Source organism: Seriola aureovittata, chromosome 14 (genome assembly GCF_021018895.1).
Source record: "Seriola aureovittata isolate HTS-2021-v1 ecotype China chromosome 14, ASM2101889v1, whole genome shotgun sequence".
Lineage (NCBI taxonomy): Eukaryota > Metazoa > Chordata > Actinopteri > Carangiformes > Carangidae > Seriola > Seriola aureovittata.
Window position 1 is genome coordinate 7,764,399 of NC_079377.1, and position 18,700 is coordinate 7,783,098.

General features: G+C 39.9%; 4 protein-coding genes across 5 annotated transcripts in view; 1 reads left to right on the plus strand and 3 right to left on the minus strand.

The window, feature by feature from the left end:
* The window catches only part of slx4ip (SLX4 interacting protein), a 31,890-nt gene extending 29,117 nt beyond the window's left edge, over positions 1-2,773 (minus strand). The window contains exons 1-2 of the mRNA XM_056396265.1: positions 2,534-2,773; positions 1,850-1,908 (exon numbers count right to left, since the gene is read on the minus strand). Coding sequence (XP_056252240.1) covers positions 1,850-1,876 — 27 coding nt within the window. The 5' untranslated portion in view covers positions 1,877-1,908; positions 2,534-2,773. The remainder of the gene's footprint in view (positions 1-1,849; positions 1,909-2,533) is intronic.
* Positions 2,774-3,044: 271 nt separating this feature from the next.
* Positions 3,045-5,975, plus strand: mkks (MKKS centrosomal shuttling protein). The gene is made up of 4 exons (XM_056396264.1): positions 3,045-4,220; positions 4,581-4,762; positions 5,132-5,242; positions 5,341-5,975. The coding sequence occupies exons 1-4, from the start codon at positions 3,236-3,238 to the stop codon at positions 5,767-5,769; spliced, it is 1,707 nt and encodes a 568-aa protein (XP_056252239.1). The 5' UTR covers positions 3,045-3,235; the 3' UTR covers positions 5,770-5,975.
* A 127-nt stretch (positions 5,976-6,102) lies between these two features.
* On the minus strand, positions 6,103-10,226 carry srd5a2b (steroid-5-alpha-reductase, alpha polypeptide 2b). Of its 2 annotated transcripts, XM_056396269.1 has the most exons (5): positions 8,423-10,226; positions 7,362-7,525; positions 7,163-7,264; positions 6,929-7,079; positions 6,103-6,801 (listed from the first exon to the last, which is right to left on the minus strand). In XM_056396269.1, exons 1-5 carry the CDS (start codon positions 8,695-8,697, stop codon positions 6,735-6,737), a joined length of 759 nt encoding a protein of 252 aa, XP_056252244.1. In that variant the 5' UTR covers positions 8,698-10,226; the 3' UTR covers positions 6,103-6,734. The 2 variants fall into 2 exon arrangements, with proteins under 2 accessions (XP_056252244.1, XP_056252243.1); XM_056396268.1 differs by having other exon boundaries at positions 6,103-7,079.
* A 102-nt stretch (positions 10,227-10,328) lies between these two features.
* On the minus strand, positions 10,329-18,083 carry memo1 (mediator of cell motility 1). The gene is made up of 9 exons (XM_056396267.1): positions 17,623-18,083; positions 16,202-16,283; positions 16,034-16,102; positions 15,751-15,863; positions 15,134-15,245; positions 14,496-14,638; positions 14,256-14,332; positions 13,576-13,680; positions 10,329-13,006 (listed from the first exon to the last, which is right to left on the minus strand). Exons 1-9 carry the CDS (start codon positions 17,681-17,683, stop codon positions 12,875-12,877), a joined length of 894 nt encoding a protein of 297 aa, XP_056252242.1. The 5' UTR covers positions 17,684-18,083; the 3' UTR covers positions 10,329-12,874.
* Between the last annotated feature and the right edge of the window lie 617 nt (positions 18,084-18,700).

An 18,700-nucleotide genomic window follows, 5' to 3' on the forward strand; every position in this document is an offset into this window, starting at 1 on the left:
GCTAATAGAAGGCAGATTGCAGGGGTCTGCAGCGGTAATGTCTTGGCAGAAAGCAAGCGCTTCAGTGGATCAGTGTTTTAGCCTGCGGGCCCTTTTCAGGAGGTCTGAGAAGTGGCAGGTCACTATACAGTCTAAGCCTATTTAAGAAGGAGCATACCAGCACCTCCTGCAGTTCCACAGAACAGGGAGGGAGCTGCTTTGAAAACATTTTAGGAGAAAGGATCATAAAACAAACTGCTGCACAGCCTACTAAACATGGCATGGTGAATCCAAAAACATTACTCATAATTGCTTTAATAATCCTCGCTCCCTGTGTAAGCTGGCAAACACAATTTGCAACATGTCTTTGTGACATCAGTGTTTCTGTGCAAATTTCTGTTCCTCAATATTCTGAGAAGTTAATTCATTCATTACAAAACATGGGGGATGGTGGTGTTTGTTTTGCAAAAGACGAGCCCAGGGTAGCGCCTTAAATGCAATTGTTTGGAATGATCCCTTCTAACATAATTGTTTGTGGTTAGCTGGTTAAACATGGTAGAGGCTGTGTGCATTTTCTCAGGCAGCGTGACACAACAGTATCATTATGTGCCCAGTGGGAAGGAACCTTCCGTGAACCTCCAGGGTTTTACTCTCCCACAACCAACTGAGGGGGTTGGTGTAGTAGCCTGTATGAAGGCATGCATATGAAACAAATAAAGGGAGTGAATGCAATATCTGGTCAACTAGGCACACATGGCATTATGGAGGATGTGAGAGATCAGCGCAAATGTCTGCAGCCCTCGTCCAAAACTCTCAATAAATGAAACATCAACAAAAGAGAGACCAGCGGCTTTCCCTGCACTTAACAAAAACATCTGATGTGCATTATTCCTGACAGAGCATCAGACTCAGGATGAACAGCTTGGCTTTTTAATAGAATGAGTTTCCTCTGTTCTGTGTCAGCGTCCATTGACAAAAGGCTCTGAGGGAGGCAGTCAGTCGAGATTTGCAAAAGGTGACTAGAAACGTCTTCTAAAGGATGAATAACAACATTAGAATGTGGAGGTAAGACAGTTGACACGTGTCTGTACCTCCCCCTAGTGGCCAAATCATTTGCTACTGAGGAGGACAAAAGCATGAAGATAGGCAACACTGTAAATGTTACAGAAGCAAGCATATATTCCCCAACTGCACAACAGCTTTTCAGAGTTTTAAGACCATAATAACTTGCAGGAAGTAGTGTGTGAAGCAGTTCTACTGTCTGGGAGAAGCACAAACATACTTGTTTATCATGAATGCTGAAAATAGAAGCTGAAAAGCCTTAATGAAATGCAGATTCATCTTACTCTTTATTCTTCAGCATCTTGTGCGTAAGTGGTAAAACATTTTTCTTAAAAGTAATTATGAGGTTTTGTGGTCAGTTAAAGGCACCCAAAAGCCCCATTTGCTCAGACACAAGATATTTTATAGCATATGACATATGTACATGTTCACAAGATACTAAAGAATATGATTAACAGATGTTTGGATGATAAGCTTTTACTCTTGTTAAGTCAACATTTTTTGTGTGATTAGACCATCCCCCTTTGCTGGATGTGGCCATGCCAAACTGGAATAGCTAAATAACTCTAACTTAACACCGGGTTTTATGAGGTAACAAGGGTACAGCTTGGAAAACTTAAAAGTCTTACAGAACTTGTCCAAAACACTTCAAAAAGACAAATATGTTAAATATGATAACTCAACATATTTTCTTGGATACATATCGAACGTTTTAATATAACACAATACTATTTAACACTATGATACACCGTATATGAATCTAATACAACACTGCATTACAAGGGCCAAGGGACTCGTTTTCACTTACCTTAATGACAACTTTGAGAGGAGCCATCCCTGCGAAGAACACAGCAGTCTGAGTTTCACCTGAAACAAGAGTATAGTCATGGATTACACATGGTAGCCTACAAACAACTCTCTCCAATGATCATTCATCAAAGGCAACATATAATAATTGGAGACTTAGTTTACCGCCCTGCTAAGAAAATAACACTCTCTGGTTTATCATAGACACATATGCAGTGTCTGTGGTGCTCCACACTTAACCTAGTTAATAGCGATCTTACCTTTATATTCATATGTTGCATTAATTACTTAGTAGGACACAGTATTCAGTTTCTCATAGGTATTTATTAGGGTTCTTCTAAACGCAATATACTGTAATGTTAGTCATTTTGATGGTGAAACAATTATCAGCTAACAATTGTTAGTTAATGTTAACATAATATGCTTTGACATTACTTCACTCTACTATAGACAAGTTGAGCGGATCGACATGATTTAAATGGTTGTTGCTACGTGATGTTTTAATAGTATCGAGAAGTTTAGCAGTCATCTTAACAGCTGAGCTTGATTTACTGCTAAGAAACACCAGGGTAGCGCTAACGTTAAGACACAAATGCCACATCAATTACACTACAATAGCATTATATACAACTATGTTCGGTATATCGTTGTGTAAGTTCATTAAAATTAAAAAGACTTTTCATACCGCCAAGAGTTTTGAATGTTTGTCAAGCGAGAGGGTTGCAGGAGATGACGTCACATTCCGTTTGTAGTCCTACAACTGCAAAGCCCCCAAGTCTGAGTCGGAGCTTTCAGCGGCAGGCTTCTGTCAAAAAATACTTCAGAAACACTGAGTTGTGAATTTGTCGTCCATCTGGAGCCTGAAGTTATAAAGTTTTTGGTTTTCTGTCTTGACAGCAACAATTTCTAGAGATTTGTGAGAGAATGCGACTCTTGATTGAATAGGCCCCCGCTAGGACCGAACGCTCTGACCACTACCATGGAAACGAGTTGCATATTGAAAAAGCCTGTATTAATCTCGAAATTATACGTTGCCGAATCGTACCTAAATATTACTTCAGCGAACAATAGCTACTATAAATGAAATTAATATTGATTGGTTTGTTTTATTATACTACATATAGGTTTAATGTGAATAAAAGTGTGTCATTTTGGTCAGGCAATGGTGTAAGTATCACTATCAGAGTGTTGGCGAGCAAAGGCGCTTAACATTGAAGCACCAAACGTAGCGTTTTCTATCGAATTTCGCAGAAGATTCCAAAATGACACCATGGTCGCTTATATTTCGTTTCAAGTAAACTCAGTGTTTAACGTCATGCCAAGCGATTTAAAATGCTCCAAAACTGAACCTGCTTTGCCATTGCTTCAGGAAATTACTGCGTAAGTGATGTCTCGACTTGTCAAGAAATCTCCATCTCTTTGTACGGATCTACCACTGGACAACACTGATATTTGTAACAAACTTAATTTGCTGAGGAAGCTTCTGACATCTTGCTTTGGTCCGACAGGTAGACTAAAACAGGTTCATAACAACATCGGAGGGCACGTCGTTACCACCTCGTCCTCCTCAGTTCTCCTTCCAGCCATCTCCTCCTCACAGCCTTTTGTCAATCTGATAAAAACCTCGATTCTCAACCACGTTTCTCGTTTCAGTGACTGTGGTTTATTTGCTGCTGTTCTTTGTTTGGCTCTTATTGAGCAAGCAAAGCAATCTGGTATCAGAGGAAATGTGGCTATCAGACTGAACAAGCACTTGCTGGGTCTGTGCGTCAGTTACCTACAAGAAGACGACTGTGGTTGCAAAGTGAAGCTTGACTTCTGCAGCAGCCAGAACCTGGTCACATTAGCTCGCAGTATTATATCCAGCAAACCAGCATGTGTGTTAACACAGCAGGAGACACTTCACATCAGCAAGTTGGCTGTGCAAGCTTTTTTGCTCACAGTTCCTTGTGGCAGCCCAGGTACAGTCACACTGGGCAAGACAGTGACTGTCTCTGTTGAAGGCCATTCTGTGCTAAACTCTACAGTGTTTCCAGGTTTACTGTTGGACATTACGGATGTGCTTTGCCTCAACAAGGCAGAGAACCTGAATGCAAATCCACTGTGTACAGTGTTGTTCAGTGCATCCCTTGCCGGAGACCTTTCTGAACTAGGAGATGGGATAATTGAGGTGCATTTGGGAGCAGACACAGACTCACTGATCCTGGATCAACTCCTGGAGCTCGGCAAGCAGGTGGTTAAAGATGAGGTGAAGCTCTTTGTATGCCAGAAGGTCATCCACCCAGTCCTACAGCAATACTTGAGGAGTCAAGGCATCATTGTGATAGAGAGACTGGGAATCACTCTCATGGAGCCACTTATTCAGCTGACAGGTAGGCCTCCATGTAGGCATCAACCTGTCAGCAGATTTATCATTGCAGATTCATGTTGTAAAGACAAAAGTTAATTTGTAATAGTGGTCAAGGTCATTACAAAGAGTATAATGTTGCAGTAATTTATCTGATGTAATATTACAGCAATGAAAATAGTTATTTCACTTTATATATGTGTGATGAACATTAACTTTAGCCAAGGAAACACTGGAATAAGCAAATGTTATATCAATGTAAAAGAATTTTCCAACTTTGAAGCTACTTGAGGGGAATGTGTGCTACATGAGTATAGTCTAACTTGTACTTTAATTACTCTGCTCTGTATCTGAGATCGTGTTTCATATCTATTTTAACAAATAGGTGCTCAACCTGTGGCCACATTACATGCCACACTCCCAGCCAAGGCGTACGGGAAAGTGAGGGATCTCACTATTAGGCAGTTTGGATCCAAGACAATGCTGCATTTACATGCTCCTGGGGAGTCAGCAATCTGCACAATGGTCCTCTGCCACAGGAACGAGACAATGCTAAGTGAGCTGAAGGTAAAATAAAGTGTGGAGTATTCAATTCATATCATCATGTGTATCTCCTTCCCACTAAAATCTACTATCTGCACCAAATATTATTCAGTAAAGATGAAATATAATTAATAATATATGGCCCCATAAAGCACAGTTGGTGAAGTCTTTAACTAACTGAACCAGGGGAAGAAGAGATTACATTCTTCTACAGCATTTTTGATAAAAGCATCCATCAACTTGCCTCAGATATTTTTTAAACGTATTTTAAAACGCCTACAAATGCTTGTCAATTCAATAAACTTTATTTGTCCCCACGGGGGAATTATTACACACAGATATCAGCTTGCAATGTCCATTAATGCGTAATGTCCATTTATGTGTCTGTTAAAGGTGGTGTGCCAGAAGACGGAACATGTGTTGAGGCTCACCCTAAGGGAGCCCTCTGCATTACTTGGAGGTGGGTGTACCGAGACCCACTTAGCTGCTTACGTCAGACACAAGGTGAGATCCAATAAAACCAGTCTGAATTTATTGATTTCACATATTTTCACAGCAATCTCATTATAACGTGTCTTGATTATGCAATATTTTCATCTTAGAGCGTGAATGAAGTAACAGAGACAGCATCGGTATTAGGATGCACACAGACAGAGTACCTTCGTGGCATGGAGGGATTCTGCCGCTCTCTGGAGTCTGTAGCCAAAGCGCTGGAGCACAATGGCGAGAGTTCTTTAATCGATCTGATTTATGCTCATCACTGGACCCTCCCTGCAGATGCCATGACAGGATGCGTGGAGGATAGCTTGGGCTTCTGTGGCTGTGGCCTGATGGAAAGTAGCCCAAGTAAGAAGTGGACTTATCTAAACACTAAATACTCAGAGTTCTCACCTGCATCCCTGTGTAGAGACACTACTGTGCAGCCGTGTGTGCTGGACTCCTTCACAGCTAAACTCAATGCGTTGCAAGTGGCTGTAGAAACTGCTAATCTTGCACTAGATGTAAGATATATAATTCAAGATGTGAACTAGTAGAAATTTTGTCTAGTGATGGATTTGGGTTTAAAGAGGGGAATGAATGCTGTTTTACTTTTCAAAGGCATAATACAGATTAGACAGTAGCCACTGGGAATGTCTTGTCTCTATCCTTTGGTGTGGTCTTATGCTTAACCTTTATGTTAAGTCACTGACCATTTTGTCAGTAATGTTACTAATAAATGCAGATTTCTATTCACTGATTACTGTCACTGTTTTGTGAATTTGGTAGTCGATACAGGCTATCCAAAACTACATTTCTAATTCACCACTCATCTCATCTACACTGCCAACCAATTACACTTTAACAATTTAAAATTACCTTTAAATGATTTCTGAGGGAGTATGCAAGTGTAATGAATCAAAAGACTTCAGCTTCTATGGAACAATTCATCAACCCTTCACCATTACAAGTCAGAATGTTTCTGCTGCAGTGGCCTTTGTTCAGCACCAGGGGGTGCTGCAACAGATGCTGACACATATTTTGTTGCCAGTACAGCACCAACAAACTACCAGCATTTTTCTGTTGGAATTTTCCGCCCTTTTTTTCCATTACATTTTGCTGAATCCAAAAAATGACCAGTCTGAACTTGCTGACTGGTAAGATAAACTGACAGATAAACAGCTATGTAAATAAAAAGTCTAACCACAGGCAATCAAATGTTCCACCCTAACACCATAACTGTTCACAGTGCTCTATGACATGGTGTAGACACTGTGACAGACCACATCTGGTGATTTCTGAACCAACTTACAGTCACTGTACAGAGATGTGTTATTTGTTATATATGTTACTTTGATTATTGCACATCTACTATTTGGATAACTTTATTTCTCCTCACACAATCTCTTCTTGTGTGCACCAAGTTCACCAAGTGAGAAGTAAAATGAGTGCAGATTCCTTCTGCTGTTGGTTCAATCATTGTCTGCCCTTACAAGATGACCGCCAGGTGCTTTTTCTCTCAGAAGATGAATGGAATTAAAGCCTTTCGTAACTTGGGATAGTCTTTGAATTTCTTTTGATAAAACCTGTAACAGAGGGGGAGATGAAAACTATCACTCAGAAATTGAATATGGCAAAGTTGGATAAGTTTGACAGGGGAGTATTAATGTACTGTGACAGGACTGCTCAGCGTTTTGGGAATGTCTTAGGCACCTGTGATGGTAATAGGCTCTTGGTCCAATGAAACTCAGGCTAAAGACAGCAAATGAGAGGGCTGGAAGAGACCAGGTGGCCACAGCAAAGCCAAACCACTCCACGATCTCTCCTAAGTAGTTGGCACCAGACACATATTCAAACAGACCTCCTGCAGGAGAGGAAGAAGACCGCAGGTCACTATGAGTACAGAACCAATGGAAGTTAACTGATGTGTCATCTCTGGTTTCTTACCTGTAGGAATCTTGTAACTTACTTCTCCTGGTTTCCTCAGGTTACGAAGAATATAGTCACTGTGTATATTGATGGCCATTCCAACGTAAAACAGCACTAAACCTAGAAGAAACACTGACTTGTACATGGCTGGCTTAATGTATAAAGCACACAAATGGACTGAAACAGTTCCTCTGGAAAGAATAGATACTGCTCCTACCAGTTTTACAGCGATAGTCAGCTGACCATTCTTCATCAAAGTGAGCACAGTGCAGCAGGTAGTGTCCCTGCAGGAAACCATTCAGAGTGCAGAAGAAACCTGCTGCCACCATCACACCCAGTGGGAAAGGCCTTCCTCTGGTCAGTAGGGAATAGACAAATGTCCTATGATTGGAAAGGAAATAGTAGGTACAGTAGGTGGTAAGAGGACAGAATAATTGTGCTTTTCCTCCTATGCTCTATAGCATTGGCAAAGAACATATTTTACAACCAGGTGGAGGTATTCTGAAAAAATCGTTTTGCATTTAAGTGCAGGCAAAAAGGTTCCATTAAGCCCAACTCGTCATGGGTGGTTACGAATGCATTCCTCACAGCACTTTAGCCTTCAGATTATAACAACAGGAGATCTCATTTTCAAAGCTCCTTTTTCCAGTGGCCACCTGAAAGTGTTTGGCTCTTGCTTTCACTTAAAAAGTGGCTGAATAGGCTACATCTAGTAGCTGTAGGTACACTGGCAGAATAATGATAAAAGATGGTAGTAACACATTTTGTTGTTTTCTGTCAGAAACACAAAATGATGGACTGCAACTGTCCATTAAAAATAGGAGTTATAACTAAGAAAATGTATAGTTTGTTTCATGTTACACTGGTGGATCAATAAATAAATATATGAATACAGTGAACAGTAGCCAAACAATACAATACCCTGTACTCAAACAGGCTGAGTAAATTTAAGACAAATATAACAAAATAACTCAATCTGAAATATGTATGATATTATTGTGTAGGCACAAGACAATATAAAGCTAAATACATCAATAAATGAGAAAAACTATGAACCTCATCAAATCAGTGCGTTAAACTGAAACAGCAAAATGAAATTTGTAAGTCAAATGTGAAAAACCGGACATTTTAATCTTTCTTTTGTATTTTGATTGAATGGGGGGTGTGCATAACTCCAAAAACACTGATCACTCTCATGTATCTTAAAGTACATTATCACACTTCCCTTCACATACACATCAAACCACCCCAACCCCAGGCTCATGTCTCTGCGTTTACCTTTGAAAGTAGTGCGTGCAAAAGGTCCCAAGCAGCAGGTGCTTCCCCGTAATGGAGGGTTTGTGTGAGGTAAACATTAAAAGTAGGGGCGCCAGGAGAGCTGGTATCTCCTGGAGGAACCAGGCTAGTCTGGCTGGGACTGTCCTTGCTGGAGGAGAGAGTACCATATGGCGCCCATAGGAGGTTTGCGTCTTCCTGTGATGGACCAAGTGCCCGAGTCCTATCAGGATGATCCCACAGCTGAGACAGTTGACCAAGTCCTCATAGCAGTGCATCTTGCAGGTCCTCGCCTCAGGGCCAGTGAGTGTTGCAGTGATTTCTTCTGCTCATAAACTAATCTTTAAGCGTCTGTATAAAGTTAAATGGCTCTAAAAAGCCTCTCTGACTCCTCCCAAAGCAAAGAGAGAGGAGTGTCAGCCTGCTGAAACATGAGACTGCTCTCTTTGTCACAGCCTTGGTACTAATACTGAGAGAGGTGAGGTTATGATTATCTTCTCCACCTTGTAATGCAAGCCCTGATGCAAATACTGAATTTCCCTACAATCGGAGCCATAGTCCGTTGCTACATACCTGCTCTGCCTGTCAATCTTGTTTACAGACACACAGCAGCATCTGCACCAATATCAAACTGTGTGGCTTTACTTGTCAATAGATTTGCATGTGCACATGCATGTGCATGTACTACATAATCCATAGATAATTGTTTGGTACAGTGCTCAAACAAGTTCTTTAATTTCTTTGTGGTTTGAAATGTACAACCCAGTGTAATTGGGAGTACAATAGTGAAATGAATGTGATTCAGTCAAATTGGGCCACAGTAAAGGCAAAACTATTAGCTTTACTCATCAAGACAGTAACCTGTTCTTCCTGATCTGAGCACTGCCTTTCCTGGATGACTCACTGAAAACATTACACAGCAACTGAATATAGATTGAACAATGAATGTACAGGCATTTGTAACAATCTGATAATTACTACAGGGAGATTCTGTATCTTGTGACCTGTGTTTATGCATTATATGAAAACAAACTGAACTATTTTATTGATTTTTTTTTTTTCCTTTTTGAGTTTTTCTTGTCAACCTCAGCTTATACAGCCTCCTGCCTCCAGCTGATGCTGGTCTGTCTGAAGAGAGAAAGTCATTTTGAAGGCAGCGGCATTTGGGTGGACTTATTGTGTATTGTATCCTTATGTATGGATGTCCCAGCGTCCAAATTCATTATTGTCAGTTGCAATACACAGAAGTCAGTTATACTGATTGTTATTTGATGTCAGTGGTCAGATTTAATTTTTTTAAGAGATGAAATAAACTGTTTGTAAAGGTGTTGATTCAGCTTGTTTGTGATATTTACCCTCACTGATATAGATGGGGTAGACAAAATTACAAACTCCTCTCCGTATAACACAGATCAACAGCACTGTAAACAACATCCTCCAAAATGACCATACAGTTGAGTCAACACTTCTCTAAAATAGTTGCAACAAAAACTGAACATTATAATCTTCATGAAGGGAGGACTTATTGCAGGACTGTTGTATTAGCCTGCATTAATATTAGCTAGGTGTACCTAATAATAAATAATAAAAACCAATATTCCTCCAGCCACGAAGCTCCCTCTGCTGGTGATGTTTCCACTGTGTCTCCACTGTAAATTGACACTGGATAAAAATAGTAAATATTTATCCTAACCAGGATGTCTACTTTAGCAGTATACAATATGCAGCACTGCACTGTTTACAACCAAACGCCCATGTCCCAACTTCTGCAGTGCTAAAAAATATATTTGGTTATTAATCTTTTGCACCTTTAGAGGAGTAAACATATTGATTGAAGACAGTGATTAAAAACCAAGTCAATATTTTGTGTGATTGTAAATACTTGAAGAACAAGACACCAGAGCACACATGCTTTCAGTACATTTTACTTGTTTTGTAACATGAATCCTCGGCCTTATCTGAAGAGCCTTTTGGGATGCTTTGTCAGTGGAACCTGAGATCAAAACAACTCCATTTAGGGAGTAGTTAAGTAGTATATTTTAGGTTTGTGACGTGTAAGTTCCCATTCTCTAAGCAAGAAAAAAGAAGATAATACAAAAACCATTTCTAAAAGACAAACAAAGATCCATAAACACAAAATGAACAGTGTTGAGGTTCAGCCTTTGTCTCTCTCTCTCTCTACAGGAATGAGGTGAGGTGGAGAAAACTGAACACCACTCCCTGCTGGAGAAAGGAGATAACAGTTGGTGCCATTTCAGACCAACAGATGAGGGACAGGTCACACACTCCTGGAGTGCTGGGTGAGCTGGAGACATTGTTGGGTACTCGGCAAGGGAGAGGGTACATGTGGAAAAACAAAGAACTGAAAGTACACATTCTAAAATAAGACTAAAAGTGAGAATACGTTTTAAATGTATATGTGCAACAGTGATAAAAGGCACAATAGCACAGTGTGTCATGCTTTACTAGTTTCCTTTAAATTAACGTCAGAGGTCAAGTGAGTCGGGGATTCATCTTTCAGTCTGTGCTCACTCGATGCAACCAGATATTAACAGTTGCTTAATGCTTATGGTGCCAAGAGAGGGGGACCGATGTTAAAGGACTGCATCATTTCAATGGGAATACTTGTATTCAGCAGCAAAAGTCAGTCAGTGATAAGTGATGTTCAAATCTCAAACGACAGGACAGCAGACATCGTGTGCTGCCTATATCATACTGTCACCGAAAGCCTATACTGCCACTATGAATCATCAGGTTTTTGCATTCAGGTTTTGTACATCATCATCACACATATTACAGGAGTATTTCAGGCAGCGTACTACACAGCAAATAACTTGGAAAAAGACAGTAAAATTTTCTTTTCTTTTGTTAATAACTGCAATTTTTTTGCTTGACATTTCATAATGGAAATATTAATGTTTCTTAACATATTCACATCCATTTAATCCAAAATAGAGCAAGGAGCAACATCTGTCACTTTTCTGGGTAGATAATCAAACCTTAAATCATTATGACTTTGTGCTGATCTTAAAACATGGGCCATCTCTAGCTCACCTCATCTAATTAATCATCCTACTGCCAACCATAATTTTGAAGTGAATTCTCATTCACAGAGAAGTAACAAAACTGGGGAACAAACCTGTAAATAAGGATGAAGGCTTAAATCTTCCCAATAACATTTGGCATTCTTCAAAACATATTAACAAAAAGAGCTGTAAATTACTCCCAAGTGAATAGATTTAGTAACAGTTCCTACCATTTAAGCAGACCATCTAGGCCTTTACCACCAAAAAACAAAAAAAAAAAAAAAAAAACCCAAAACTTGCTCTCACAGAACTGAATGTGTAACAAAAGACATTTTCTACCAGTCTAGCATCAGTCTTCTATACTGACAATTCAATAACTACAGGGATTCATGGTGGTGGTGTAAACAAAGACTAAAGTGTTAGTCATTTACACAGTATCCAGCTTAGATTACATTTCTGTGGCACCCATAACTGCAGTCTAGCCCCAGCAAAACATATCTATAATGCTACAAGCACATAACTGGAATCTGGGAGCAGTGTTGCATACACTAATTTAACAGGCAAACCATGTTACTGGCTTTCGAGCTTAACTGACAACACTGCTTCTGTTCAAATCTACACACTACTTGAGTAAATACTATCAAGTATAATAACACTACTAAAGGGAGAAATAAAAAGGAACAGAATATGAATAAAAGATAATATTTAATAAACTAATATAAGAGTAATAATGTTTTTGGTTTTGTACAGGGGGTTAGTGAACGTTGTTGGGTGTAGCCCTTTGTTAGCAACTACAATATATGTTAGCGACGGTAGTATGACACTGTTCTCAAAATTTTAATTGCATGTAGCTTAAAGCAATCAATCAAAACACTCATTTCATTTTCATCTGGCAACATTTCAGTATTCTCCATCAAGATCTGCAGTTTTATTTTTCTTTCCTTTTCTGAGGCGAATTACATGAGCACAAATTGCCAAGAGTCCAAACGTAAAGATTGCATTACAACTCAAATCCATCGTTTGTCAGGAAAAACAAAAAGGGACTAAGAGGACAGCTACAGTCCTTGCAAAAACCCCAATAAGATTTCCCCTTCCCGACGCATACGCTGAGCCAAATGAATGCGCACTCGTCCTATCTCCTCAAACCATTTGCTCCAACATACTCTCAAAACTGCACTTCAAGCAAAATGTATCAACCAAAAGCTCTGAGACACACTTCAAACCGAGAGGAGGGTGGAGAAAGGCGGAGGAGAGTTGAGGGAGAGACAGAGAAAGAAGACTGTATTGGCTTCGAGTGTCTAGGTCCTTCCTGCAAATAGTGGGCGTAACTTGGGGTTGGGTGAGAGGGATGGTGTCTGGGTCAGGTTATGGCGATAGATAGTAAGGACATGGCGGTGGCGCTGCTGTGGCCCCTGCCTCAATGTCAACCTCAATGAACGATGAGTGCCCCGGCAGCGTAACTCACAGAGCTGTCCTGCCAGTTCCTGCACTCACTTGACTGGGCGTAGTTCAGGAAAGTGAAGTTCATTTCTAAACCAGACTTCCTCAGCTCAGCCACAGCCTGCAAAATAAAAACATCCACTTGGTCATTGATTCATACCTTGTGTCACGCCAAGCGTAATTACACACACAGATAAGGACAGCGTCCCATTGTCATGACACAGGTTACAGGTTATCTTAAATAAAATAACAGTTTCCTTTTCATACTTAAAATACTAGGACTAACTAACTATACATTGAAATACATGATCAATTCTAATTCTTTATTTTTTGCTTTGGACATGCAGCTTTAGCCTCAGTCTTTTAGCAGAATGTAGTGAATGTTACAGATGGAAGAATAATCTTGCAACAGCTGTCATTTCTGCCAGCCAAATGACAGAAATGAGAGAAGTAAACAAGAAGCTGCTTTTTTTGACCACCGTCTGAAATCAAGGACCCGTTGTATCGAAAATTACAAATAATTCTGGGTGTTCAATATGCCACCGTTGTCATTACAAGCTTTTGCACTGTATGAGAACAGAAGGCTTGATGCTGAAGCCTAGCAACTTAGTTACTACGTTCAGTCAACTGAACCACCATCAACCATGTTAAGTACTTATAAACAACAGTCTCTTCTTCTGTGGTACGTACATTTAGCAGCACTCCAATTGGGTGACGCCCACAGATGGTGTTGCGGTACTTCTTCAAGTAGTTGGTGAAAGACATGGGATCCAGCTGCTCTATAATACCCATCCCCTTCACAAGCAGAGAGAAAAAGTGGAACAAACATTTATATATCTTAGATAAAGACATGACTATCCTAAAACTTATTATTTTATAGGTAGGTTATTTTCAAAGAGAAATTACATTAAAACTAATTATTTTTCAAATTTTGAATCTGCTGTTCTATGCCATTATAGATAAAGGAGGACAACTACTTCCCATGTTTTAAAACTGTTTTGTTGTTATATTGCATGTGTCAATGAATTTATGTTTACTTTACATTCAAGTATTTTGTAATATAATAGCAGTACTTCCTGGAAGCTGTGTGTTCAAGAAAAAAAGCCTTATCACAAGAATTATAATAATCACATTTTCTCTGTGCCTCTCTGTATTTTAAACTTCCTGAAAAATTATATATTTGTAGCAGCTACATTGAAGTATACAGTCACATTAAGGGCACACGAAGTATTTAAAATGCCAATGCTATTGTTCGTACAAGTATTATGGGTGTCATGGTAACATTAATGTCATATTAATATGTCCTGCACTGCATTATCATAACAGTTGTGCATGTGGCTGATGACAGTCACACATATCTCTGTGGTTACCATTTTATCAAGATGCTCAATAGACCTGTAGATCTCCCCTTGAGATTCATCGTAGTATGTGTAACGGAACCGTTGACCTTCAAAAGAGAAATGGACATCAGAACAAAGCTGGACACAGGTATGTCACATTTATGACATTTGGGGCAGAATTATCCTGAGATCACAAACTATACTTTTATTAACAGGATAATCTCAGAGAGTGGGTGTTATTTTCATTGATTTTTATTCATCAGTACCTACCCCAGTGGCAGAAGTCAGATGAGATGATGAAAAGGTTGGAGGGGTCTGCCAGATACTTGCTGAGCAGCTTCCCATATTCCTGTTCCTTAGATTCGCTCAGGGCTCCCACAAGCACAGGGACGATGCTAAACTCGTCTTTGTGGCTGCAACATCAGATTATTGAATTAAAAACTATGGTACAACTGCACCTCTCTGTCAAAATTGTGTCCAAGGGGCACAGGTGGAAATAAAATCAGCATTAATACAATAAGAGCATCCATCAGTGAAAAGTAATGGGAAAACTCACTAGTGAGTTGCACCTTTATACCCTTCATACATCTACATTACTAATGTTTTTCAACGGGTTTTAGTGAAAGTCGTAAGGACAATATGTCTTGAGCTAATGAACTTCACCTCATATTACCTCATCCCTGCTTTTCTGAACCAAGAAATTGCCTCTGACTCCTTCCAACCTAACAGAAGGCTATATCAATTATGCATATCATACTTTCTATGAGTCCCTGCACCAGTATGGGTTTACAGAATGTATAGAAAGATCTTTTGCACTGTTTTCTTGTTTGGTCAATGATAATGATAAAAGCTTCATTCTGTGAAACCAGTTTATAGTAAGTGTATAGTTTCACTCCTATGTGCATTACCTCTCCATGGCTTTAGCAGTGTAAGGCAAGTGCATTTCAATACTGTGCTCATCTTCATCTGTCTGCAGAGTCATCCGCTCAAACAACCCAGTTTTCCAGAGGTCAGCATAAACTGTAAAACACAGGTGAGTTTCACTTTAATTTTTGCATGTTATCATGGCCATGTCTTCTGATAAAGACCCTTTTGGAGATCATTTAAATTGGGAATCCTGACAAGTGCCTAGCTGAGTGAAACCTCATCATTGAGAAAGCCTTTTATCCTAAGAGTCAGGGAACTGTCTGGTCCCTCGAGGATCATTAAAAGTGTATCACCTCCCAAGACTGCTTGAGGTCAGCATGTTAGAGCTCTATTCAGGCTAGACTAGAACAATCAAGATAAAGAAAGGGCCTAACAAACCTCTATGGTTGTATTTTTACACCTTTTTTAAGTACAGGGTTCTAAAATGACTGAAAAACACTAAAACCTAGACCGAACTGTGGTTATGTCACTCCCTCACATCACAATTGAAATACCCTCCTAAATAACTGACCGGTTATAATGTGTTTACATGTGGGACTGAGCAACAAACACAGAAAAAAGTAAAAATCAAATTGCAAGGAGTGAAAACAGTAAATACCCTTCTGGTCGATTCTCAGGTCATAGAGAGGTGTTCTATAGATGTCTGCAGGTGACAGGGCACAGCGGGAGAGGGGCACATGGTGTGAAGGTCCCAGGATGAACACCCTACGACTGAAGGGCAACAGGACTTTATCTCACTCCTTTCAGAAACACCGCTGGTACTATATTCTACTATCTAAACTAACATCTGTTCATTCTGTGGAAGTTAATGTAAGATAAGAAACAGTCACACAAAGCATTTTCTTGAGTAAGGAAAAGAGACAAAAAACAGAATGACTCACGTAATAGAAGGATCAACCTGCTTGTAGGCATATGCTGCACAAGCACCACAGTAGGTATAACCAGCATGTCTGCAAACATAAACATGTCAAAGTGGAATGAGATGGCATCACAGATGTCATTTGACATGCTCATTTTATCTTTCCTTCCAATTGTCAACATGTGCTTACGGCGCTATGATGGCTCTAGCAGGTCTGATCGTGGACTGTGCTTGGGACAGCCAGCCCTCTAGTTGTGCATTCAGCTGGGATCCTGAATAGGTAGAATTTAAAAAGAAAACAAACAAAAAAAACAATTTAAAAAATAATTTTATTTCTGATCATTAAAGGTTATTAAAGATGAGCCAGCAACTCATACTGCTCTCTCTACGCCTCCCCACAAGACTAAGAATGACATAGTGGGTCAGCACTAACCAATAACACTAAAAACATAATTGTCTGATCAATACAAATAGGATTTGATAGATACAGGACAGCCACAAGCATAGAACACTAAGATCAAGGTAATTTTGGTATCATTATGTCACTGTAATAATTCCAATGGAGTGAGATTATAAACATGCTACTGTGGTTGTAATGGAACACACTGCCCGGTTTTACTGTACAAACCACCAGTGTTACTCTCTACCAGTGTCCACAGCTGCTGACATTATGTCAACATCAATCAAAGGTAGCTTTATGATTCTATAATTAAATCTGAAGGAAAAACAAACAACTGATATAATTAGTGTTGTAAAAAAAAAAAAAAAAAAAAAAAAATGAACAAGGACATCGAGGGGGGGAGGTTACGTTAGCGCAACCTTTAGATGAGTTTATGGACATATTATTGTTTATATAAAGCTTTCTGTAGTGTTTTAACTAATGTATGTGGTCTGTTGAAAACGATTTTTACTAACAATGCCGTGAGGTAAGCTTATAAATGACAGCCAGACAGCCTTGCAGGGTTTAAAAGAAAGAAACTAGCGGCTAGCCAGTGAAATGGGGGAAGGGGTGCAACACGAACCAATTTTCTGCCCTGCCCTACTCAGTCCTTTGTTTCATGGCAGGTAGTATTTCTACACTAAGGAGAGTCAGGGTCAGAGACCACCAAGAAGACCATAACAATAATGGCAGCTTCAGTTAAAACAGTTCCTGTCAAGCTGTTACGGAAATGTATAATCTGGTCAGACAGCAGGTAGGCCAGGAAGTTCTGCATTATTAGCCAAGTTAGCTATTGTTGAGATGATTGCTTGTCAAAAATGCTGAGCAGCAGATGTCAGTTTGTTTAGAAACATTTCAATCGACTACCCGAGGAGGAAAAGCTGAATAAGCTCAAACCAACCCTGCACCAAATGGGATAACAGACGAGGCAGTCAATACAAGCTATATTTTAGCTAGCCGACTTTTCATCAACTGGATTACCGTTACAACCCTAACGTTTGTTATCACCGTCCCCTATGGCAAGACATGAACTCGACCGTTTTTCATCTCAAGATAATGAAGGTTATACAAAATAAAAACAACAAAAACAATTCAATACACTGCCATGAGAAAAAACACCAGCCAGCTAGCATACAGCGTGCTAACGCCGACGGTGCTCTGTTGACAGTTACCCGAAGCAGAGTACCAGCTCCCGGCGTGACTTGCTTCTCTGCACACAGCTCGGTTCGACATCTTGGTTCCCAAGCCGCCTATCTTGGTCTGCTTAACCCTTGTCAGGCGAAAAATAAAATTGCAAGAGCCGGCGTTCGCTAACCCAGAGAAGAAACAACGCCTGCCAGCTCACTTGCTTGTAAAGACAAAGGGCAGTCCGACTGGAGAGACAGCTGGGAAAGCAGGCTAACAAGATCAGTGCTCCGTCAGCTGGCTTCTGTGTTGTTACCGGTTATGAAGTTAGCCAGAGAGAGCAGCTAACGGTGAGTTTGTTAGACAGTTAGACACTGGCAAAGGTATCATGCAAATTTGAAAAGGCACAAACTACAAATATTGTAATGTGCTAACACTGAACAGCCAGGAGAGCAAAACCAAGAGCAGTAGCTGTCACAGCCAGATCTGAGGATTACTGGGTTGTCTGTCGAGCCAGGTATGGGGCGTCTCTGATACGGTAATCACAGTCACGTCAGAGCGTTTTGATTGGTTGTTGGATTAGCAAACACAAATTGATTCGTTTAAAAATCCAGGAGGCGTGGCCGTTACTAAGATGATAGTTTGGTCATGAAATTGCTCTGCCCGCCAGGTGAGCGGGTACAGTCTGCCAATGGAAGCAGGGCTGTCCGTGTGCTGTCAACCAAATGTCATCTGCGTGCTCCTCTCACAAGAGAAAAGTGGTGTTTGCCATTACATTAAAATGATGACAGAAGCAACTTAGTACTGAGTAGCCGGACAACTAAGCCCTTGTTTTCTCTATTTAGAAAGACCATTAATCATCTTTTAACATCGTTGAAAATGAAAATCTTTCCTCACAGTTTATTCTTTGTAATCTATGAACATATTAACTGTGATTATTCGAAATCGATCTTTTTGCAATACACAAAAAACTTATAAACTAGGATGGGAAAAGTGAGATAGGAAAACATAACAGTCAAAGGCCCACTATATGTCAAATCTCTATAGAGATGGTCAATATATTATCACCGATCATTTTAGTAGATGGGGGTTCTATTATTTAATGCAAATCTGTTCCAGAAAATT